The 25811-nt window shown below is 45.5% G+C and overlaps 1 protein-coding gene across 2 annotated transcripts in view; it reads left to right on the top strand.

Moving 5' to 3' along the window:
• Positions 1-25811, top strand: part of LOC115090108 (matrix metalloproteinase-18-like) — a 75259-nt gene that overhangs the window by 39462 nt on the left and 9986 nt on the right. The window contains exons 3-5 of one of the 2 annotated variants that reach the window (XM_029598813.1): positions 1079-1260; positions 10886-11120; positions 16754-17146. In XM_029598813.1, coding sequence (XP_029454673.1) covers positions 1079-1260; positions 10886-11120; positions 16754-17146 — 810 coding nt within the window. The remainder of the gene's footprint in view (positions 1-1078; positions 1261-10885; positions 11121-16753; positions 17147-25811) is intronic. The other variant, XM_029598814.1, reaches the window with a different exon arrangement.

Below are 25811 nucleotides of genomic sequence, written 5' to 3'. Positions count from 1 at the left end.
TTATTGCCAAATTCCCTTCTGAGACCACACCCAGTTTGTAAAAAGAGCATGGATGTGCAATCTCCCCAATGTATAGATAATTCATAGCATGTGGAGGGCATCTATCCTTGGCCATACAGGCTGATAAATGGCCAGTTCCCTCCCCCTGTACTTAAAACATCTCTTGATAACGGAGGCAGGAAAACTGATCACTTTCTTGTAGGCATCCTTGCCCCAAATTACCTTTTAATTTATTGCTGTGGGTCACTGCCCCCTTATACTACAAATATAGCCACTCATCACCCCATCTGGTTACCCTCCAATCCAGCATATATGTTTTTGCCATGCTGATGGGTGAGAAGTGCAGTCATATGCAAAATAATGGAAGAGGATAAGTGATAGCTTAAATAACCCAAGGTCCGCTCCCACTCCTCCAGCCCCAGATTAATCTCTTATTCCAGCACAGGAAAAGTTCATCACGGGGATTAGGTACTAAAGCAACAGAGCCCTCATCCCTCTGCAGAAAGCTGGTAGGGAGGGGAGGGAATGGACCCAGAAGGCTCAGCACCCACAGCCTGTTTTGCAATCTAGGGAAGACCAGATGCCTCTGCAATGGACATGTTACCTACCTTTGATCATTTTTCAAGCTGGTTCCTTTAATAAGGACCAAAGTTCATGATCATTCTTTCTCTGTTCATGATCTCACATGCTGTAACATCTAATTGGTCAATCTACATAGGCACCTGTCCTATAACAGACAAGGAACCAAATACTTGGTACCATCAAGACAATGTGGAACATTTGGGCTTTTCTATTTTACACACACTTCTCCTTCCATTTTATTATGCATACTGTACCATCAACACCGCCCCCTAACCCACACTTCCAGTCTTCAGCAGTACTTTTCCAAAGCCCAGAATGTCATCCTCATGCAATTAGTTCAGGTTGTGGACTGGAAACTCATGCTAAGGTAGAAATGAAGCAGCTTGGCTGGATTTAAAGAATCAGTCTAAACCATTTTAGAATGGTCTCCTCCTAATCACCCTTGGCGCTTTCATTCCATTTCCGATTTAAGGTTGAGATGCATGTTTCTTTTCAGGAAAGTTGGACCAAGAGACCATTGATGCCCTGAAACTGCCTCGGTGTGGAAAGCATGAACAGCGAATGGCATTCAAAGTAGGGGCACAATGGAAAAAATTCATACTGACCTACAAAATAATCAACATCACTGCCCGGCTGCCAGAGAAGCTGGTTAGGGAAGAACTCAAGCGAGCAATCCAGGTATGTAGTTCACTGACAATAGTATTAATCCAGCAGCTCCACCTATCCTTCCCGTGTCTGCAGATATATCTTACTTTCAGGCTGATACAGTACAGTGCGCTCCGTTGGAGCGCACTGTACTGTATCAGCCTGTTAACCCGCCTGTATCAGCCTGTTAACCCGCTTTTGGATGCGCATTTTCGACACACTAGCTTTACCCCTTATTCAGTAAGGGGCGGATTTTCAGAGCCCTGCTCGCGTAAATCCGCCCAAAACCGGGCGGATTTACGCGAGCAGGGCCCTGCGCGCCGGGAAGCCTATTTTACATAGGCCTCCCGGCGCGCGCAGAGCCCCGGGACTCGCGTACGTCCCGGGGTTCTCGGAGGGGGGCGTGTCGGGGGGCGGGGCCGGAGCGCGCGGCGTTGCGGGGGTGTGTCGGCAGCGTTTTGGGGGCGGGTACGGGGCGTGGCTACGGCCCGGGGGCGTGGCCGCGCCCTCCGTACCCGCCCCCAGGTCGCGGCCCGGCGCGCAGCAGGCCCGCTGGCGCGCGGGGATTTACGTCTCCCTCCGGGAGGCGTAAATCCCCCGACAAAGGTAAGGGGGGGGTGTAGACAGGGCCGGGTGGGTGGGTTAGGTAGGGGAAGGGAGGGTAAGGTGAGGGGAGGGCAAAGGAAAGTTCCCTCCGAGGCCGCTCCGATTTCGGAGCGGCCTTGGAGGGAACGGGGGGAGGCAGCGCGGCTCGGCGCGCGCAGGCTATACAAAATCGATAGCCTTGCGCGCGCCGATCCAGGATTTTAGTGGATACGCGCGGCTCCGCGCGTATCTACTAAAATCCAGCGTACTTTTGCTTGAGTCTGATGCGCAAGCAAAAGTAGGCTGATCGCGCTTCTTTTAAAATCTACCCCTAAGGGGTAATAGCACGTCGAAAACGCGCGCCCAACCTCCCCGAAACTAATAGCGACCACAACATGCAAATGCATGTTGATGGCCCTATTAGTTATTCCCACACGATTCACTAAGTAAAACGTGCAGCCAAACCGCACATTTTACTTTCAGAAATTAGGGGTAGATTTTCAGAGCCCTGCTCGCCTAAATCCGCCCAAAACCGGGCGGATTTAGGCGAGCAGGGCCCTGCGCGCCGGGAAGCCTATTTTACATAGGCCTCCCGGCGCGCGCAGAGCCCCGGGACTCGCGTAAGTCCCGGGGTTCTCGGAGGGGGGCATGTCGGGGGGCGGGCCCGGTCGTCGCGGCGTTCCGGGGGCGTGTCGGCAGCGTTTTGGGGGCGGGTACGGGGCGTGGCTACGGCCCGGGGGCGTGGCCGCGCCCTCCGTACCCGCCCCCAGGTCGCGGCCCGGCGCGCAGCAGGCCCGCTGGCGCGCGGGGATTTACGTCTCCCTCCGGGAGGCGTAAATCCCCCGACAAAGGTAAGGGGGGGGTGTAGACAGGGCCGGGCGGGTGGGTTAGGTAGGGGAAGGGAGGGGAAGGTGAGGGGAGGGCAAAGGAAAGTTCCCTCCAAGGCCGCTCCGATTTCGGAGCGGCCTTGGAGGGAACGGGGGGAGGCAGCGCGGCTCGGCGCGCGCAGGCTATACAAAATCGATAGCCTTGCGCGCGCCGATCCAGGATTTTAGTGGATACGCGCGGCTCCGCGCGTATCTACTAAAATCCAGCGTACTTTTGTTTGCGCCTGGAGCGCAAGCAAAAGTAGGCTATTCGCGCTCGTCTGAAAATCTACCCCTTAGTGCCTACCTAAAGGTAGGTGTTAATTTCTGCTGGCACCGGGAAAGTGCACAGAAAAGCAGTAAAAACTGCTTTTCTGTGCACCCTCCGACTTAATATCATGGCGATATTAAGTCGGAGGTCCCAAAAGTTAAAAATAATCAAAAATAAAAAAAAATTTAAAAATCGGCCCGCGGGTTGAAAACTGGATGCTCAATTTTGCTGGCGTCCGGTTTCCGAACCCATGGCTGTCAGCGGATTTGAGAACAGATGCCAGCAAAATTGAGCGTCGGCTGTCAAACTCGCCGACAGCCACCGCTTCTGTCCAAAAAGAGGCACTAGGGATGCGCTAGTGGCCCTAGCGCCTCTTTTTGCCACGGACCCTAATTTAAATATTTTGTTTTAGTGAATCGCGCGCACAGGAGAGTGGCACAGGAGTGCGTGTGCCGGGAGAGCGGGCACTCACCTGCTCTCCCGCAAAGTTTACTGTATCGGCCTGTTTGTGAGGCCTGAGTGAAGGAATACTAAATGCTGACGCATAAATGCTTTTTAAAATATAAAACCATATTTTATGATCCTTTCTTCAGTTCATGTTTCTGTGTTCCAGGTTGATAAGAAGCACACATTATGGGCTAGATTGAAGGAGTTGGCAAAAGTAACAAAGTACAACTTAGATTTATGACTGGGGCAAAATTGTGTCATTTCAAAATCATTCATGCTGAAGGATTGGAGACTATTTTGTTCAATCTTTTTTACTGCATAAAGCTGAAAACTCAAACTTTTTGCACCAACCTCTGATAAAAATGCAAAGCCATTGCATGTACAAAATATTCAGTTTTGCAGGACTTGTTTTTAATTATTTGCCTGTAAATGAATCTGCTTCTTATGTACCAGCGGTAATATTTTTGCAGCTTTCAAGTGAACTCTTATCACATTCATACCCAGCCTTAAAACTAGATACTGTGGATTGAAGTTACAAAAATAAAAAAGAAATGCTGACTGGCTTCTTTAAAGCAGGAAATACTCTATAAATAAGAAACACGTGCACATATCTTAACTGACAGTTATAAACTACTCATGACTAGTTAAACTATTGACCCCTTCCATTTCTTGTTGGGATGTAGTTAGGAGAATGACTCTCATATTGGGACACAGTATTATTCAAGGGTGTCTCCCCTAAAATTCTCCTTGCTTTCAGTCGGATAGTAAGACATATTCCTCCTTTCTACCTAAAATCACTTAAAGAGCTTATGACTGCCTGGGCTGGGTGTGATAGGTCAGAGTAATAAGGGGATGGACATAAGCAATATGGTTAAGGAAAATGCAGGTTCTCCTGTTAGCTCCGATAGGGACACTGCTCCTTGAACTCAGCACAAGAAACCAGAAGGCTTGGAAAATCAAATCCCAAAAGCAGCAGGTGGAAAAATAGGCTGCAGGGTGCACAGCAAGCGTCAGAGCTTCACACTTGGGCTTCCAGAAAAAAACGCAGCTTTCTTACATGGAAATGTAAAGCATTAACTATAAGATATTTTTGTAGATGGGCTGAGTTACAGCAATTAAGAATAGACACAGTTCTTATGTAAGTGACAGATAAGAAAGTAAGGATGTAGTTGAATAAATTAAAGTGTCTAAAAAAAAAATCAAGAATTTCTGCAATCGTTGACTGTGTAATCATTTGTTATATCAATATAGTAATTTGAGATTACATAAGTCTCTTCAGCAGATGTGTCTGCAGGCTGAAAAATAAGCATATATTATGAGCCATAATTATAAAAAACAGTATAAAATGTGAGTACATAAAATAAATAGTATAAGAGGAACACACTGGAGAGGACTTTGGAATATCAAATATTAGCAGAAGCTTAATTGTTGCAGGTTAAACAATTTAAAATCTCAACAGATGTGAGTGAGTGGGTTTAAAAGCTACCATAATGAGTCGTGAATCCAATGTCATGGTTCAGTTCATTAATTTTTGAATATAATAAACAAATATATTTAAAATATCATGTTCTCCTTTCCTCTTGAGATTTTTGAAGCTGCTTTGGATGCGGTGTTGCACAGGTGTGTGGGCGCCGCTGTTAACCTAGTGCCGCATCTGTAGCTCAGTGGGAGGTGGGAGCGGGCGAAGCAATTACCCGCGGTCATTGCTGGCACGGCTCTTGCTGTGGTGCTGATTGCGGTGCCATGTTGTGACAGGTCGTTGGTGCATGCCATTGCTCGGAGATGTCATCACCTCATGGTGGCATGGACCAATGACGCCGGGGGGGAGAGACCCAGAAGTGGGGAGATAGCCTGGGGTGGACCCAGCACTTCGGAGGAAGTCCATCAGGGGATTTTAATCTAAGGGGCAGGCCTGCGGGCGGTTCCGGCAGCGCTGGGAGGTTGAGCCTGGAGATGCTGACATTGCTCTCCCCTTTCATCTCCCGCTCCCAGTGCTGTAACTGCAGCCTCGCTGCTCCATTTCATGCCTGGTAAGTTTGGAATACAGGGGAGCCTCTCCGTTACCCAGCCTGATCGCCTTATAATGCCCAGAGAATAAGGGAAATCTTGCGAGGTTACCTTTAGAGGACGGCACTCACTCTAACAAGGGGGGGCCAGCAGCATTGGTCCACCACCTGCGGAAACAGAGGGTGCACAGCCAATGCTACCCTCAGGATGGTTGGAGTGTCAGAGAGGGCACGGAGGCAGAGGGGGAAAGGGCAAGGCAGATAAAACTACCGCAACTGCCATAGGTGTGGCACAGTCAGATTTTGTCAGCTTGGTAGGGGGAGCGGGACAAGGGCAGGACATCGAGTGGCTTTCTGCAGGCCCTGGTGGCAGCCCCTGTTTCCAGCACCCAGCTCACCAGTCGGTTGGCTGGGCACCCCCCAAGTTAACCGCAGCAGTTCGAGCACGTTTGTGGGGAGGATGGGGTCCAGCTGGGGGAGCTCAGCAAGGGTGCTGTCCATCCCCCTGGGCCACAGGACAGCCCCCCAATGTGGAGGCCGGGCGAGCCCATGCAGCACGGTTGGCAACCTTGAGGCTACGGGAGCACACCCAGTTTTTACCCCAATATGCCAGCACAGAACTGGCAAGTTGGGGCATGCCTCTCCTAGCTCCTGGTACACTATGCAGAGCCCATGGCTCCAGCTGCCTTCTGGGGAACCATGGTCTCCCGCTCTGCAAGGCTCGGGTGCGCCTGTACCACCCATTGTTTTCCCTCTGGAGGTCCAGCTGGCCAACCAGTGCTGCATGCAACGGGCCTAGTTGCCCCAGTTCCGGCTATGCTGGCACCTTGCTCTAATGCCTTATCAAATCCAGAGCGGGCGCTTTTAACCATAGAGCGGGTAACCACTGCGTCATCTTCATCGGGGGAGACTTCTTCAGTTCCCGCTAGTGATTTATCAGAGGCTTCACAGGTGCCTGAACGTGAGGCCAACTGTATAACCTCGGTCATTGAGGTTGTGGAAGTGCAAGGTTCCTTGGCAGTGGCAGAAACAGGGGATGGAGCTAGGGCTCCATCCCCTGTTTCATGGCCAGAGTTGGAGCGCTGTTGAGGCATTACCCTAACAATTGCACTGCTGCTGTTTTAATGTGAAGGATTAAGCAAAGGTTTCAGAATCCCCTACCAAGGCACTTGGGTCCGTACTTCGTGCGCAAAAGCACCCTCCACTACTCAGTTCGCCCCCATAGTGAAGGAGAAGCTGGTTTCAGAACTGGCGTTAGGGAGGATCGCAGGCCTGTTCTCGCATCCTCCTTTTTCTGACATGATTGTCTCACTGTGGTGCCAAAGAAGGAGCCAGGCTGATCCACAATCTATCTTGCCCGGATGGCAGTTTTGTTAATGGTGCTATCCCTCAGGAACTATGAACGGTGCAGAATATTTCATTTGATTGTACAGTGGACCTGCTCAGGAAGGACAGGGTAGACTCGTTTATGGCTAAGATGGAAACAGAGTCCACCTTCTAGCTCCTCCTTGTGCACCCCGATAACTTTCCCTTGCTCAGTATCTTTTTTAATGGTGCCTTTTATTTCAATAAGGTGCATGCCTATAGGCTGTTCCATATCATGTGTTTATTTCGAGGCATTCAGCACCTTCTTACACTGGGAGCTGTTGAGGTGTTCGGGTTTGACATGTATAGTCCTCTATCTTGACAACTTATCTGTGGGCCCCCACAATGCTAGGGCATGTTTCCAGCTGTTCAAAGATTTTCAGAAGCTGGTTTTCTCTCTCAGGGTCCCTCTGGATGCCGACAAATTGGAACTGCTAACCACAGTTTTAATGTTTCTCAGTATTGAGCTGGACTCCACGCTGATAGTGTCCAGACTTCCTGCCGACAAGCTTCCAAAATGGCATGCAGTGCAATCCAGAGCCAGCAGATCACTCTGGTGTGCTCTCAGTCCATCGGGAGTCTTGCATTTGCAGGTCAGGTCATTCCCATAGGGAATGTGTTCCTGCGCAGAATGGTAATGGCCACTGTGATCGTCAAGAGGAGGCATCACAGAATAAGGATTTTGCACTCAGTATGGGAAGATCTGGTGATTTGGGAGCAATTCCTGGCCAAATTCCATGGTGTTGTGGTATGGCTGCCCCCTCCTGACTCGAGTGTGGATTTACAATTGTTCTTGGATGCCCTGGGGGGGGGGGGGGGGGGGCAGGTGTCTGGTTTGGCTTATATTGCCAAGGATCATGGTTGCAGCAGAGTGGTTAATGGAGTGGGCCCGATCTGGCATCACCACAAATATCACTTTCTTGGAGCTTTTTACCATTGTGGTGGCCCTGCACATTTGGGGAAATTGTTTAGTGAATCGAAGTGGGATATCTTGGTATAACAACTTTGCGGTAGTTCACATCATTAACTGCCAGTCAGCTAAGTGTGCCCCTGTTGCCGAATTATTGAGCGTAATGATTTTGTGGTGTCTGCAGTTAAAGATTGTAGTGTGTGCTCAGCACATCCCTGGCCAACGCAACAAGATTGCTGATTGTCTTTCTTATTGCAAGTGGGAAGAGTTCTGGAGGTTGGCCCCACTCACAGATGAGTCAGGAATACTTGTGCCGAAGCACCTCTGGATCATCGGAGCCATGATGCACTCGACTTGCTGCACCAATCCGTCACACCATCCATGTGGCTTGCCTACATGAGAGGCAACAATGCTGTGCTGCACAGTTTGGGCACCCCGGACCAACTGCATGACTGTGTCTCACATCTTCGGATCCTGGAATATGTGGCGTAGGCTTGAAAGGAAGGAACGTCCAGGGGCATAGTGCAGGCTAACCTTGCAAGCTTTGCGTTCTTTGACAAAGTGGAAGGCTAGCCTAACCCTTTAGCTGACTTTGCAGTTAAGAGGGTCCTTGCAGGTTGGGCAAGAGCCAAACTGGCAGTCACTGATGATCGCAGACTGATACTTCATGATCATCTCCTACAGTTATGATACACGTTGCCAGCAGTTGTGTTGGACTCATTGGAGCTCGCCCTGTTCAGCACTGTGTTTTCCATTGCTTTCTTTGCACACTCCAAGTGAGTGATCTGGTTGCTGCGGCAAGCTGTGTGCACAATGCTTCTGGCCTTCTAGCCTCGTTTGTCTGTTTCCTCTGAGCGGCTGACATTGAGAATTAAGAAATCTAAGATGAACCAGGCTGGGTGTGGCACAGTGATCACGCTATCCGCAGTGTGGGGGCTCCCCACATGCCCCTTGTTGAACACTGTTCGCTACTGCTTCATTAGGCCATCGGGGGGGGGGGGGGGGGGGGGGGGGGAGGGACGGCAGTTCCTAATACATGCCAGCTTGCTCCCACTGAGTAAATAGTTTAATGCCATCCTCAGTCGCGCACTTTGCATGGCCAAGAATCAAGCAGAGGGTTTCGGGACACATTTCTTTAGAATTGGGGTGGGATTGAGCGCAGCCACTTCAGGCCTCTCCAGTATGGCAATTCAATGGATTGGCAGATGGTGCTCCCCTGCATTCTTGACTTATGTGAGACATCCTGATGGGGTCCCTGGTCACTGCGCACCTTATCAGCGTGGGAGTTGTGGAGGTCGGGATGAACTTATGTTTGTTGTTGTGTATTTCAGATCTGTGCCAGTGATGGAGGATGGTTTGGATCGCGGGGCACTCATTTGTGTTTTGGACAGAGCACCATTCAAGAAAGAGCACTTTGGGAGGACATTTGAGTCTTGTCCCAAGAGGCGTGATGGTGTAATGGCTTGGCAGAAGGGGCATGCATTGGGATCAACTCATCCTGCTTCTGCAGCGGCTCCCCCAGAGGAGTTAATAATACACCTTGGAGACAATGACTTGGGGGTTATTCCTGGTCAGCAGCTAGTCAGCCTCATCAGGAACAGCATCACTCTCATCAGAGTGCTTATGCCAGACAAGAGAGTCCTGTGGTCAGAGATCAATCCCCCCATCACCGGTTCCAGCATGCACGGCTCTGGTGGTTTGGATGGGCAAGCTGAACAAACAGGCAATTTTACGGTGCAAAAGAGGAATTCGTATCAGGCATGAATGGGTCTGTGGGTAATGCATGGACATATTTCACAAAGACAGTGTGCATCTGTCAGACATGGCCCAAGATTTCTTCTTGAACACCTTGAGGTCAATCATAGGCAGGGCCTTATTTGCCAATTGAAGATTGTATTGCTGTTTATGGGGAGGGTCCAGGATATGCTCGTGGCAACCTGTCCCTGTGGTGGGGGTATCTGAGCCGGGGGTTCTCCCAATGGAAGCAGTGTGTAGTATGGCTGATACGCTGAGCCAATTAACTGTCACGGACTGTCTGCAGTAAGGGCCGGATGGCCCTGGGTTACGACGGACTGGACATCCCTCCCAAGCAGGCAGTCACCTTGCTTGGCTGTGGCGGGTTGACTGGTTCGCCCATGAGACACGAGCACCTTGATCAGGGGGCGGATTCCCGATGATGACCGGCCCGGGGATTCGCCACCCATGCCGGCCCAGGAGATACCATGTGGTCTGCTGAGCGTGGCTCTGTCACAGCCGCACTCGGCAGACCACGTGACTAGAGCGACAGGCCCACCGGGGGATGCCCGATCCCCTGATAGGCCAATCCGCCCCTGGCCTCGATCGAGGACAGGGCTTTGCTTGACTGAGTTGAGCCACAGTGTCCTGAGGACACACACTGCCTGCCTGTGAATATGGCTACTGATCTATGTTATTGCTTGGGTTTCTAGGTTTTGCATTGTGTGTTCAATTTCTCAGTAAAAGCTGCAGCCTGTTTTCACCAACAGCTAATTTAGATCTGTACTGTTTGAGGGTCTGGTGGTGATTAGGTCATCAGGTGCAGGCGGCCTTCACCCCTCTCCCCACTTGCGATGTTTCATAGCAGCTGCCCAGGTTACAAAGATTAATACAAGTAAGTTAGAGATAAGTGTCCTGCTTGGGCAAAGTGTGATGTTTCTTGGGTCATATATCTTGAGCGAGTCATCTTGCTTTGAAGGGCCAGTTTGGGATTGTCCCCATGCTGCTTTTTGGAACACTTCTTACTATGGTTAAGATATACTAAATAGCTGAATTTGCAGATGAATGATGTATGTACTTTGAGGAATTTGTGATATGAGGTGAGGATGGTATTTTGTGTACATCTATGCTTAAGTTGTCTTCCTTTTTTCTTTGTGCTAAATTGAATACCTCTCGATTCTGTTACCTGGCTAAAAATTGGTTTGATCCTGAAAAGTAGGTCAGAGAAGTTGTGAAGTTAGTTGTAAGCAATATGTCACTGACTTGATTTCTCAATATTTCATCTCGAGTAAGTAAAGGCTGTAGACTCATCCTGATGACTGAATGCTATCATAAAATTTTATAAGCAGTGACAAGGAACCACAATCTCTTTTTCTTTGTAGTGAAGAAAGCTGTGGGCATTTAATGGCATTTTAATATAAATTTAAAATATATATTTTCTGGATTTTGAGATATTTATTTTCTTCATTTGCAGGTTTGGGAAAATGTGTCTTTGCTCCAATTTAAGGAGGTTGGCATTAATAACACTGCCGACATTGACATCTTCTTTGTAGCTGGCCTCCATAGTGATGGAGTGATTAATGCCTTTGATGGACCAGGTCGGGTATTGGGTCATGCTTTCTTTCCTCCTTTCAAAAATGTCAAAAAACCTATTGATGGCGATCTTCACCTTGACAATGATGAAAACTGGACACTAAATACTAAAAAAGGTAAGTAATATAAGGGGAGGTGAAAGAAGCTATTTTAGCCAAAAGATCTTCATTCAAAAATTGGAAGAAGGATCCAACAGAAGAAAATAGGATAAAGCATAAACATTGGCAAGTTAAATGTAAGACATTGATAAGACAGGCTAAGAGAGAATTTGAAAAGAAGTTGGCTGTAGAGGCAAAAACTCACAGTAAAAACTTTTTAAAATATATCCAAAGCAGAAAGCCTGTGAGGGAGTCAGTTGGACCGTTAGATGATCAAGGCGTTAAAGGGGCACTTAAAGAAGATAAGGCCATTGCGGAAAGATTAAATGATTTCTTTGCTTTGGTGTTTACTGAAGAGGATGTTGGGGAGGTACCCGTAATGGAGAAGGTTTTCATGGGTAATGATTCAGATGGACTGAATCAAATCACGGTGAACCTAGAAGATGTGGTAGGCCTGATTGACAAACTGAAGAGTAGTAAATCACCTGGACCAGATGGTATACACCCCAGAGTTCTGAAGGAACTAAAAAATGAAATTTCAGACCTATTAGTAAAAATTTGTAACTTATCATTAAAATCATCCATTGTACCTGAAGACTGGAGGATAGCAAATGTAACCCCAATATTTAAAAAGGGCTCCAGGGGCGATCTGGGAAACTACAGACCGGTTAGCCTGACTTCAGTGCCAGGAAAAATAGTGGAAAGTGTTCTAAACATCAAAATCACAGAACTTATAGAAAGACATGGTTTAATGGAACAAAGTCAGCATGGCTTTACCCAGGGCAAGTCTTGTCTCACAAATCTGCTTCACTTTTTGAAGGAGTTAATAACATGTGGATAAAGGTGAACCGGTAGATATAGTATACTTGGATTTTCAGAAGGCGTTTGACAAAGTTCCTCATGAGAGGCTTCTAGGAAAAGTAAAAAGTCATGGGATAGGTGGCGATGTCCTTTTGTGGATTGCAAACTGGCTAAAAGACAGGAAACAGAGAGTAGGATTAAATGGGCAATTTTCTCAGTGGAAGGGAGTAGACAGTGGAGTGCCTCAGGGATCTGTATTGGGACCCTTACTTTTCAATATATTTATAAATGATCTGGAAAGAAATACGATGAGTGAGATAATCAAATTTGCAGATGACACAAAATTGTTCAGAGTAGTTAAATCACAAGCAGATTGTGATAAATTGCAGGAAGACCTTGTGAGACTGGAAAATTGGGCATCCAAATGGCAGATTAAATTTAATGTGGATAAGTGCAAGGTGATGCATATAGGGAAAAATAACCCATGCTATAATTACACAATGTTGGGTTCCATATTAGGTGCTACAACCCAAGAAAGAGATCTAGGTGTCATAGTGGATAACTCATTGAAATTGTTGGTACAGTGTGCTGCGGCAGTCAAAAAAGCAAACAATGTTGGGAATTATTAGAAAGGAAATGGTGAATAGAACGGAAAATGTCATAATGCCTCTGTATCGCTCCATGGTGAGACCGCACCTTGAATACTGTGTACAATTCTGGTCGCCGCATCTCAAAAAAGATATAATTGCGATGGAGAAGGTACAGAGAAGTTACCAAAATGATAAGGGGAATGGAACAACTCCCCTATGAGGAAAGACTAAAGAGGTTAGGACTTTTCAGCTTGGAGAAGAGACGACTGAGGGGGGATATGATAGAGATGTTTAAAATCATGAGAGGTCTAGAACGGGTAGATGTGAATCGGTTATTTACTCTTTCGGATAGTAGAAAGACTAGGGGGCACTCCATGAAGTTAGCATGGGGCACATTTAAAACTAATCGGAGAAAGTTCTTTTTTACTCAACGCACAATTAAACTCTGGAATTTGTTGCCAGAGGATGTGGTTAGTGCAGTTAGAATAGCTGTGTTTAAAAAAGGATTGGATAAGTTCTTGGAGGAGAAGTCCATTACCTGATATTAAGTTCACTTACAGGTCTATCCAGTACCGAGTGGTAGGAAGAGCTACGTTAGTGCCCGGCGCATCCGCGGTTGCCGCACACACAGTGCAGCTCACCTACCGCTCGATCCTGAACTATAATTTCATGCAAATGTAAACCGCGTCTAAGAAGGGTCCGTGAAGCGTTAGGCCTGCGCAACCCATTTTACTGGATAGAGCGCCTATACAGTATCCTGGGTGCGCGGGCCTAACGCTTCACGCCACGCTGGAATCTGTCATTTCAAATGTCATTTGAAATGACAGATACCAGGAAGTCGGGACTGCCAGTCCCCCCTCCCCTCCTCCCGAAGCAGGGCATGAAAAGCAGCCTTGCTCCAGGAGGAGGGGAGAAGGGACTGGCAGTACGAAGCGGCGAAGCGACTTACTTTTTGCAGCCCCCTCCGGACATCGGCGGACCTTCCTGCCTCCAGCTGCTCGCGAAGATGGACGCCTGCAAAAAGTAAGTCGCTTCGCCGTTTCACACTGTCAGTGTCTCTTCTTCCCTCCTCCCAGAGCAAGGCTGCTTTTCGCGCCCTGCTTCGGGAGGAGGGAAGAAGAGACACTGACAGTGTGAAGCGGTGAAGCAACTTACTTTTTGCAGGCGTCCATCTTCGCGAGCAGCTGGAGGCAACAGGCTTGCATGCCATGCAGAGCTCTGACTCCCTGAACAGGCAGCTCCCTCCGGACATCGGACCTCTCCTGCCTCCCGCTGCGCGACGTACTTTTTTTTGCAGCCCTCCGGCCATCAGCAGGAACGAATCGTGGCTCCCCTGCCTCCCGGCGAAGATGGACGCCTGCACGGGAGAAAGCGGCCCCTGTGCATGCAATTGGCCGCTCAAGACGTGACGTCACATGCCGTGACGCCAAACGTCGTGACGTCACGTCTTGAGCGGCCAATTGCATGCACGGGGCCGCTTTCTCCCGTGCAGGCGTCCATCTTCGCCGGGAGGCAGGGGAGCCACGATTCGTTCCTGCTGATGGCCGGAGGGCTGCAAAAAAAAGTAAGTCGCGCAGCGGGAGGCAGGAGAGGTCCGATGTCCGGAGGGGTTGCAAAAAGTAAGTTGCTTCGCCACTTCACACTGTCAGTGTCTCTTCTTCCCTCCTCCCGAAGCAAGGCGCGAAAAGCAGCCTTGCTCCGGGAGGAGGGAAGAAGGGGCTGGCAGTACGAAGCGGCGAAGCGACTTACTTTTTGCAGCCCCCTCTGGACATCGGAGGGGGCTGCAACGTTTTTTTTCGCTTTTTTTTTTTTTTTTTTGCGCTTCGGGAGGAGGGGAGAGGACTGGGGCTGCCCCGGAGACCGGCACCCATGATCGCGGCCGGGGCAGGTGAGCGGGGGGCTGGGGGAAAGCTTGCCGCCTACCCTTACCCCTGCCTCTACCACAGGGGTAAGGGTAGGCGGTAAGTTAGCAGGTTAAACGCGCGACAAAACGGCAGGGAAAAATAGCGATAGTCGGGGCACGGGTTACGGGATGCTAGGGAATAGCTAATTCGCTCGTTTGCATGCAATATACATGCCGCGTGCGGAAGGGGTTGCCCGGGGATTTTAGGACGCGGTAGGAGTAGGTTAAAGGGGATTCGGGATCGCAGGAAGGGCGAACGCGGCCGGAAAGTGAGTAGAATGCGGGTTAGGAGCGGGGTAAACGCGGCCGCACTTTACTGGATAGACCTGTTAGAGAATAGCCACTGCCATTAGCAATGGTAACATGGGATAGACTTAGTTTTTGGGTACTTGCCAGGTTCTTATGGCCTGGATTGGCCACTGTTGCAAACAGGATGCTGGGCTTGATGGACCCTTGGTCTGACCCAGTATGGCATTTTCTTATGTTCTTATGTTATTAAAGAATTATAGCCTATATAGGCGAGTATTCTCTAGATAATGTATTCAGGGAAGCTTTGACATTAAGAAAATAAAAAATGTAAAGATTTGTTCAGTGTACATTTTGTAGAAAGAATACAGGCACTTACCAATTTATTATACCGTAAGCACCATTAAAGTTACTCAAAAATATTCAATGACGTACCACCCATTTCCTCAGTGAATGTCTCATAATAGCCTTGAAAGTGTTTTGGGTGCAAGTCTATATTGATTTGACTCTTAAGGGTCAACTCAAAAGATTTGTGTCTCTGGAAGAAAAAGATCAGTTTTGCATTCTTTGGCTCAACACCTTTTTTTTCTGCTTCTTTTGGGATTCTAGCTCAATCAGAATGAGGGTTAGGAGCCAACACCATGAGCCATGGAATTTTTTCTTTATTTTACATTCCCTCCTAACTCACTTAGCACAATCATTAACCACAGTGGCAATCGGCAGCCTGGGGCCATGCACAGAACCCTGCAATCATGGGCCTTAACTGCAGCCACTAGGTGTCACTATTGCACAGTGACTGGAAATCTATCCCCAGAGGGTCTATGAACACTGCCTCTGCAAATCAGCTACCCTAAGGGCCGATACAGTAAAATCGCGGGAGAGCGGGCGAGCACCCGCTCTCTTGGCGCACGCACAGGCCACTCTGCTGTGCACGCGATTCAGTATTTTAATTTATTTTAATTAGGGCCGGCAGTAAAAAGATGCACTAGGGACACTAGTGCGTCCCTAGCGCCTCTTTTTTGATGGAAGCGGGGGCTGTCAGCGGGTTTGACAGCTGACGCTCAATTTTGCCGCCGTCTGTTCTCAAGCCCGCTGACAGCCATGGGTTCGTAAACTGGACGCCGGCAAAATTGAGAGTCTAGTTTTTGACCCACCAGCCACGGGCCCGTTTTAAATTTTTTTTTTTTTTTTTTTTTTTTTACTTTTTTAAACTTTCGGGGCCTCCGACTTAATATCACCATGATATTAAGTCGGAGGGTGCACAGAAAAGCAGTTTTTACTGCTTTTCTGTGCACTTTCCTGGTGCCGGCAGAAACTAGCAACTACCTTTGGGTAGGCGCTAATTTCTGAAAGTAAAAATGTGTGGTTTGGCCGCACATTTTGCTTTCTGAATCATGCGGGAATACCTAATAGCGCCCGCAATGTGCATTTGCATGTTGCGGGCGCTATTAGGTTCGGGGGGGGGGGGGGGGTTGGACACGCGTTTTGGATGCGCTATTACCCCTTACTGAATAAGGGGTAAAGCTAGCGCGTCCAAAACGCGCGTCCAAATGCCGGCTAATAGTGCCCTCCGTCGGAGCGCACTGTACTGTATCGGCCCCGCTAGGGAGCACTCCAGCCCTGGATTTGTCAATAGGCACCCATTATGTTTGTGTATAGGGCATCAAATATTTAGGGGCAGCAAGTTGGCTAAGATCCTTACAGGAGATTGGGGGAGGGAATAAAAGCACCAAAAATATCTAGGGGAGCAAATTCCTAAATCCACCCCTGGAGCACTCCTAACATTTAACTGGCAGAATCTAAGGGCCAAATGGGGGAAACAAGTTGGTGTTTTATACCAAATCATGAGATTATACACTGAGCAGTATGGTGCCAATGAGGGGAAAAGTTACTGACTTCCCAGGGATGTGGATCTATGTAAATACATACATCCCAGGGCATCATACCCACTACTGAGCCACTAGGCCAGCCTCAGAAGTAAATTTCAAAGTTTAAGTATCATTGCCATTTAAACTAACAAAACTTTAAATGGAAAAAAAAAAGTAGATTTCAAAGAGCATTTATTTTTCTTCTTTTTTTTCCCCTCACTCCCTCTTTAAAATACCCTTCAGGAATAAATCTTTTCCAGGCAGCAGCACATGAGCTGGGTCATTCTTTAGGACTAGACCACTCAACTCAGCCCAAAGCTCTAATGGCACCAACATATAAAGGTTATGATCCCAAATTCCAGCTTCATGAAGATGACATTGAAGCTATCCAATCTGTCTATGGCAAACCATCCATGAAGCTTGGAAATGTCTCAACTGCTCTTCCAATTGGACAAGATTTAAACACAAATAAGACTGCAGAAGATGCAAAAATTCCTTCCAGCTCTGGACCCGGCTCCATTGTACCAGTGGAGGATCCCAAAGGTGGGCTTACAAAATCTGTGATTGGACTGTGTGGAAAGAAACCGATTGATACTTTTGTATCCACCCAAAATGGCTCTATTTATGTATTTAAAGGTAAGTGTGGCATTAGCTAATGCTTGAGACAAATATTTATCTAATTGAGATATATTTTTTTAAGAAATTGTATACAAAGTTCTTTTCAATTTTATATATTGTTGTACCTCACTTTGAAACACCTGTGGAAAAAAGTGAGTAATAAATTCATCAAATAAATAGATTGAAAAACAAATTTATATGCTATCACTGAGCCAAAATATTCTTATAATCCGGTGGCCTTATTACAAATTTCATTTTTTATAGTACAGGTAGGCAAACATTTTAGCTAGAAGACCATACTGGGGGGGGGGGGGGGGGGGGGGGGGGGCATTGAGGGTTGAGTTTCATATGAGTTTTAGTTTCTGTAGCTTATGATCATCTGTCACAACTGATGGATATAATTTTGTTTGCATCAAATGAAATCATGCAGTTATGCAGACACAGCTTTGTATGGCGTGTATTTCTAAGGTTCTGGATTTGGAAAGGACTTTACAATCTAAAAATAAATTATATACACACTTTCACAGAAGAGGAAAACCTGCCCACATAATCCCATTAGATCTAAAATGCAGATTGAAAGCTCATTTAGAATAAACCACAATGCACTTAAACAAATCCTTTGGACACAGGTAGATTTAACTGTTTTAAATAATAAAAAAATTCAGTGATCCATCAGTAGCAGGCTTTAGATTGGTTTCTTTAAACCATTTCTCACCTTCCCACAGGGTTACAATTAAGGTGAGTTACAATGTAATAGAATAAAATTGTACAATATACTGCTATAAAAATACAAATCCCACAGAAAAAATTATCAGTGTTTCAAAAAAACTCCAGAAAACCCCAGGCTATCAATTCAAAATAAAATCAGTACTGCTAAACTGGAAAAACAAATCCTATAAGAATATAAACCACACAACCCCAAATCCATAGAACAAACCCCAAACAACAAGCACAGTTGGCTGCCAATCCAGCAGGAACACCATTCTCTTGTATTTAACATCTATTTTGTATATTAGTTTGTACACTATATTTAATTTGTATATTGTTTAACTATTTCTCTTCTCTCCTTTCTCTTCCTTCTCCAAGTTCGGCTTCCCTTGTTAAATGTAACTGTACCTTCCGTCACCACAGTTCTAGTTTTTGTATATAATGCACTCCTGTTCTATGTAAACCAGCAAGATATGTCTTCATGATTGCCGGTATATAAAAATCCTAAATAAATAAATAAATAAATAAATAAATCTACTGCAATAAACTTGCCTACCTGGAGTCATAAGGACTGAGTATCTGCCTCTAAAGACAAAACACTCAATGACAAAGATGAATTTTTAGCATCTCATGAAAAGGAAGGTATTCCCTAATTAAGTGAACATCCCAGTGGAGCTTATTCCAGAGAAAAAGAATCCATCTTGAGAAAGCACCATTTCTAATTGAAATTAATCTGACTCCTTTGCAAAAAGTGCCACCAAAAGAATGTCACCTTGTGAACACACCACCACATGGGACAGAATATAACAAAACAGGCACTCCTTAATATAGATTGGCCCCAGCTCATAAGCCACCTTAAAAGCCAGGCAAAGAATCAAATATCAATCAACTTGTAACTGAAAGCAGTGCAACTGCTTCAGGCGAGGAGTTATATGTTCACTCCAACCACACTTTTCCAAAACCCATTTTGGACTAACTGTAAGTGATGTACCAACTTTCCTGGTAAGCCAACACAAAGCATTGCAGTGGTTCAAATAGCACAAGGTATCTCTGTCCAATCATCTTGACTCATTTCCTAAACTCTTAGAATTCCTCTTCAACATTGCCACACCAACTCTTAGTTTTTGGGGACTTTAACTATCATGCAGAGAAACCACTCAGTGCATTGCCACTACCTTCCAATGGAACATGGAGGTTCTTTGACTTAGTTAATTAAGGTCCCCATTCAAGCACATTACTCACTTGACCTAATCTTTCATTCTGCAAACTTTAATATTGACTCCAGCATTATCACAGTAGACCCAATCTCATGGTCTGATAACTATCTGGTCCAAGCCACCATTCCAATCCCAAAGCAAACCCATCTGGCCTTCCTGCCTAAACCACTATCCAGGAAGATTTCCTCCATCATAAGTATATAACAACTTTTCAACATTCCAGAATCTCTGATGCCCACTAACCCTCCAGAAACCTTAGATAAGAAATGGAACAAACTTACTTTGGCAATTAATATCCTTGCTTTGCTAAAACTCAGGCCTACTAGACACCCCAGAAACTCCCAATGGTTCCATGAGTGCCTTCTCCTCTTAAAAAGGTAATCCCACCAACTTGAATGAGCCTGGTGGAAACAGAACAGACACAAACTTCCATATCTAAAAGGAACACAAGAAGAAATATAAAGCAGACATTCGCTAGGCAAAAACAGGACTACATCTCTAAACAACTGGAACTCTTTATGAACCATCCAAGCAAACTGAACTGTAAAGAAATTCTCCACATCTGTCTCATAAGCCACCTCTACCTCCACCTCCACAGGAGACCACATAGCAAAGGACTTTACTGACTTCATGGCCAAGATCCTAGGAATATGTTCTTCCTTCAACAATTCTCCCTCCTTCACATCTTCCTCAAGGACTCCATCTTGTCTTTCCACTGATACATCACAACTCCTTCCAACTCCTTCCAGTCAACACCACACTGCCCAACTTCAGAATCATCACCTCCCAAGAGATGGAAAATATCTTCCACAGAATAAGCCAATATACTAGTCTGCTAGACCCATTTCCAGCCAAGGTTCATTTGTAACAAAGTGAGATCCAGCCCCAAGGTTTTCCCAATATAATCAACAGCATTTTATCCCAAGGCTTACTGCCTGACACACTGAAAGCAGCAGTAATCAAATCTATCCTGAAGAAACCCTAAAATAATTGACAATTACCACCCGGTCTCCTGCCTCCTCTTCCTATTTAAACTAATTGAAAAGGTAGTCTACTTTCAACTCCTTGGCTTCATTTAACAGCAAAACATCCTGTAGTCCCTCTTATCTGGCTTCAGAATCTGTACTATTGGGTATTACTAATGGTTATCATTCAAATATAGATCAAGGGGGAAACTCTATCCTAGTCCTACTAGATCTTTTTGCTGCCGTTGACCCGGTTGATCACAGTATCTTGATACAATGCCTAGGCAATATCAAGATTGAAGGGATGGCTCTTAGATGGTTTGAATTATTACTTTGCATGTTTAGTAAGGGATAATGAGGCTCATGCAAAGGAAAATGAAGTATCTTTTAAGGATACTAAGGGCCAGATTTTTAAACGTATGCGCGGGCGTAGATTTGTTCGCGCAACCCGTCGTGAACAAATCTACGCCCGATTTTATAACATGCGCGCACTACCGTGTGCATGTTATAAAATCCAGGGTCAGCGCGCGCAAGGGGATGCACATGTACACCTTGCGTGCGCCGAGCCCGAGGGGAGCCCCGATGGCTTTCCCCATTCCCTCCAAGGCCGCTCCAAAATCGGAGTGGCCTTGGAGAGAACTTTTTCTCCAGCCCCCCCCCACCCTCCCCCTATCTAACCCACCCCCCAGCCCTAACAAAATCCCCCCTACCTTTGTTGAAAAAGTTCCACCTGCCCAAGGCAGGCGTAACTTGCGCACACCAGCTTGCCATCCCCCAGCACAGGCCGCTGTGCCGGAGGATTTGGCCCTGCCCCCGGACCGCCACCATGCCCCTGGCCCCGCCTATTTTTGAAAGCCCCGGGACATATGTGTGTCCCGGGGCTTGCGCGCGCAGGGGCAGCTTTTCGGGGGTTACGTGCGTAACCCTTTGAAAATCTGCCCCTAAGAGAACAGGGAAAATAGAGCATCCCAGTAGAGAGGTTGCAATAAATACCAATGGGGATCAGGTGCCTTTAAGTAAAGTGCAGAAAGATTCCAAACTAACCCTGTCAACTGATTTTTTTTTAATTTTTATTTATTTAGATTTATATTCCACTTTTTTGCACTTTTTTTTCAGTGCTTCAAAGTGGATTACATTCATGAGCAGGTTGGGAATACAAACAAACAAAACTTTGAAATGTCTATATACAAATACTAGAAGTCTAAAAAATAAGATGGGAGAGTTAGTGTGTAAAGCAATGGATAAAGAGGTTGATATAATTGGCATCTCAGAGGCCTGGTGGAAGGAGGATAATCAATGGGACACTGCAATACCAGGGTACAAATTATATTGAAATGACAGGATGGATCAAATTGGTGGAGGGCTGGTTCTATATGTTAAAGAGAGCATTGAGTCAAACAGGAGAAAAGACCTGCAGGAAACAAAATGCAATGCTGAATCTTTATGGATAGAAATTCCAGGTGAAAAAGGGAATAAAATAGTAATGGGATGTATCACCATCCATCTGGCCACAATGAACTAATAGACAATGAAATGCTAAAAGAAATTAGGGAAGCTATCAAAATCAGCAGCACAGTAATAATGGGTGATTTCAATTACCCTAGTATTGACTGGGTGAATGTTACATCAGGACTTTCTAGAGAAGTAAAGTTCCTAGATGAAATAAATGACTACTGCATGGAGCAGCTGGTACAAAAACCAACAAGAGGGGAAATTATTTTAGACCTGGTCCTTAGTGATTTGGTGCAAGAGGTAATAGTGTTGGAGCCACTTGGCAATAGTGATCACAACAGTATCAAATTTGACTTAACTGGAGGGACAGCAAAAAAGAAATCTACAATGATAGCATTTAACTTTCAAAAAGGTGACTATGATAACATGAGGAAAATGATTAGGAAAAAATTGAAAGAGGCAACTTCAAAGATTAAGAGTTTAGCTCAGGCATGGATGTTGTTTAAAAATACCATCTTCGAAGACAAGAACAGATGTAATCCATGCATTAGGAAAGGTGGAAAGAATGCTAAACAACTACCAGCATGGTTGAAAGGTGAGGTGAGAGGCTATAATATCCAAAAGAACATATTTCAAGAAATGGAAAAGGGATCCGAATGAAGAAAACAGGAAACAGCATAAGCACTGGCAAGTCAGATGCAAAGCATTGATAAGGAAGGAAAAGAGATATTCTGAAAAGAAGCAAAAACTCATAATAAAAACTTTTTAAGGTACATTTGAGGCAAAAAGCCTGCAAGGGTTAGACCATTAGATGATCCAGGGGTAAAAGGAGCACTTAGGAATGACTAAGCCATAGCAAAGACTAAATGAATTATTTGCTTCTGTATTCACTGAGGAAGATGTAAAATATACCCATGCCAGATATGATATTCAAAGATGATGATTCAGAGAAACTGAAACAAACCTCAGTGAACCTGGAAGATGTACTAGGGCATATTGATAAACTAAAGAGTAGCAAATCACCTGGACCAGATGGTATACATCCCAGAGTGCTGAAAGAACTGAGAAATGAAATTGCGGACCTATTGGAAATTTGTAAACTATCAATATAATCATCTATGGTACCTGAAGACTAGAAGATTGCCAATATAAATTTTTAAAAGGGGATCAAGGAGTGATCCAGGAAATTACAGACCAGTGAGTGAGGTCTTTCCCAGGCAAAATGGTAGAAACGATCATAAAGAACAAAATTGCTGAACATATAGATAAGTATAGCTCAATGGGACAAATCCAATATGGATTTAGCCAAGGGAAGTCTCGCCTCACAAATTTGCTACATTTTTTTGAAGGCATAAATAAATGTGGATAAAGGTGAGCCAGTTGATTTAGTGTATCTGGATTTCCAGAAAGCATTTGACAAAGTCCCTCATGAGAGACTTATTAGGAAATTAGAAAGTCAAGTGATAGGTGGTAGTGTCCTATTGTGGATTGCCAACTGGCTAAAAGAAAGAAAACAGAGTAGGGCTAACTGGTAAATTTTCCCCAATGAAAAAAGGTGAATAGTGGAGTGCCCCAGGGATTTGTTCTTTGATGCTTTTTAATATATTTATAAATAGCCTGGAAATGGGAACAACAAGTGAGGTGATCAAAACTGCTGATGATACAAAATTATTCAAAGTTGTCAAATCAGAAGAGGATTGTGAGAAATTGCAAGAGGACACTGCAAAACTGGGAGACTGGGCATGCAAATGACAAATGAAATGTAATGTAGATAAGTGCAAAGTGATGCACTTAGGGAAGAGTAACCAAATTATAGCTACAAAATGCAAGATTAGGAGTCACCACTCAGGAAAAGGATCTAGATGTCATCTTTGAAAATATGTTGAAATTTTGTGCTCAGTGTGCAGAAGCAGCCAAGAAAGCAAATAGAATGCTAGGGATTATTAGGAAAATAATGGAGAATAAAGCAGAGAATATCATAATGCTTTTGTATCGTTCCATGGAGTGACCTCATCTTGAGTACCTTATTCAGTTCTAGTCACCGTATCTCAAGAAAGATATAACAGAATTAGAAAAGGTACAGAGAAGGGCGCCCAAAATGATAAAGGGGGAATGGAAAAATTCCTCTATGAAGAAAGGCTAAAGAGGTTAGGACTCTTCAGCTTGGAGAAGAGATGGCTGATGGGAGATATGACAGAGGTCTATAAAATAATGAGTGGAATGGAATGAGTAAACGTTAATCAGTTATTTACTGTTTTGAAAAGTACAAAGACCAGGGAACCCACAATGAAGTTACTGGGTAATACATTTAAAACTAGTAAGAGAAAATATTTTTTTACTCAATGCATAATTAAGCTCTGGAATTCATTATCAGGGGATGTGGTGAAAGATATTAGTATAGCTGCATTTAAAAAACTTTGGACAAGTTCCTAAAGGAAAAGTCCATTAACAATTATTGAGGGAGAGTTGCAGAAAGCCACTGCTTCTTCTTGGGATAAGCAGCTTGGAATCTTATCTACCCCTTGGAATCCTGCCAGGTACTTGTGATCTGGCTTAGCAACTGTTGGAAACAGGATACTGGGCTTGATGGACCCTTGATCTGACCCAGTATGGCAAGCCTTATATTTTTATGGTCCTGGGAAATTGTGTTTTCTTCAAAGATTAGCTGAGTGACAGATGAGTTCACATAGGGCCGGATTTTAGGATGTTCGCGCGGGCATATATTTGTGCGCACAAATGTACGCTCAATTTTATAACATGCACGCACAGCCACACGCATGTTATAAAATCCGGGGTCGGCACGTGCAAGGGTGTGCACACTAGTGCACCTTGCGCATGCCAAGCCCTAGGGAAGCCCCGATGGCTTTCCCCCTTCCTTCTGCCCCCCCCCCCACCTTCCCCTTACTCGCCCCCCAGCCCTACTTAAACCCCCCCTAACCTTTGTTTTAGAAGTTGCGCCTGCCGGCCGAGTGCCAGCACACAATCCCCCAGCCTAGCAGCCCTACAGAGGCCTCTGGCCACGCCCCCGCCCTGGACTGCCCATGCCCCGCCCCTTTTTTCAAGCCCCGGGACATGCGCGCGTCACCGGGCCTATGCAAAATAGGCTCGGCGCACGTAGGGCTTTTAAAATCTACCCCATAGTGTCTTTGTCTTTTCAATAAAGATTAAAAATATGACCATAAAAAAAAATAAAAAATTGTATATACACACACACACACTTATACATACATATTTATTTTTAAAGTGACACCACCTCAAAGACTGGTAGATTGACTAGGTCTCTCAAATACTACCACACTAAATTAACCCTAATACCTTCATGTTTTTCCCAGTTGACACACAGAAAGCCACCCATTATTTCCTTTTCCAAAGTTATCAGGAGCAGAGGATTACAGCGTAGGCTCCACAGGGGAATGGAACACCACTGGGCATGCCATGCTCCAAATTAATTTCTTTATAATTTATAACTGTATGTGTTAACACTACACAACATTAGGAAGCATTTTATCCTAAAGTCAGCCAGGTTTAAGTCCACTTAAGAAATGAAAATTCTTGAAAGGAAATTACACTGTTAAAACTGCAGCAGAAAAATACCTGCCGTGTCTAAACTTTGTGCAGTTACTCCAAACTAAATTACTGTTGTCCAATGGAAACTTTACCCCATTTACCAATTAACTACTACTATTTCCACAAAAATGGAATAGCTTTTCCACTCAATTTTATAACAAAAGTAAACCCTAAAAAAAATTCTGGGATAATTGATTGTAAAATAAATAAATAAATAAATAAATAAACAAATAAATAAATAAATAAATTGCTGTGATGGATCATTACTTACACTGGGGCCGATGTAATAAGCTGCATTGAATCTACCACAGGTTTTAACTTCTGAATTAATACAGTTACTTCGTCACTGACCTCTTTAGTATGCAATAGGAGTTTTAGCACTGAAAAAAACCCATGGCAAGTTTAGCATGTCTCATAACTGCAGGGTAATAAGTCTTATTAGCTACTACCCTCAATGTAAGCAGGGCAGTCTGCCTAGTGCATCTCCTTTTATCACAGGAAATTTAACTCCTGGTCAGAGGCAGGAGTCAAAACTGGCCTGGCAAGTCCTCCCAAATATATATATCAAACCCCTTCCCTCTCGCTTATCAGGAAGATGGCTCAGGCAGGGGCGAGTCCAGGTCCAAGTATAGTCCTTCTCCTCCAAGCCCCCTCCCCCTCCCATGAAATAATTAAAATCAGGCCCAGTGGAACTCCAAGCCCTCCCCAGCAGGGAACCTCTGCCGGAGAAGACCTCACTAGCAGCTAATTGGTTACTCCACTGTCATGTGTCAG

The sequence above is a fragment of the Rhinatrema bivittatum genome, chromosome 4 (assembly GCF_901001135.1).
Source record: "Rhinatrema bivittatum chromosome 4, aRhiBiv1.1, whole genome shotgun sequence".
NCBI classification, from domain to species: Eukaryota; Metazoa; Chordata; class Amphibia; order Gymnophiona; family Rhinatrematidae; genus Rhinatrema; species Rhinatrema bivittatum.
The sequence above is the reverse complement of the archived record's forward strand: the minus strand, read 5'-3'. Positions and strand labels throughout refer to the sequence as shown.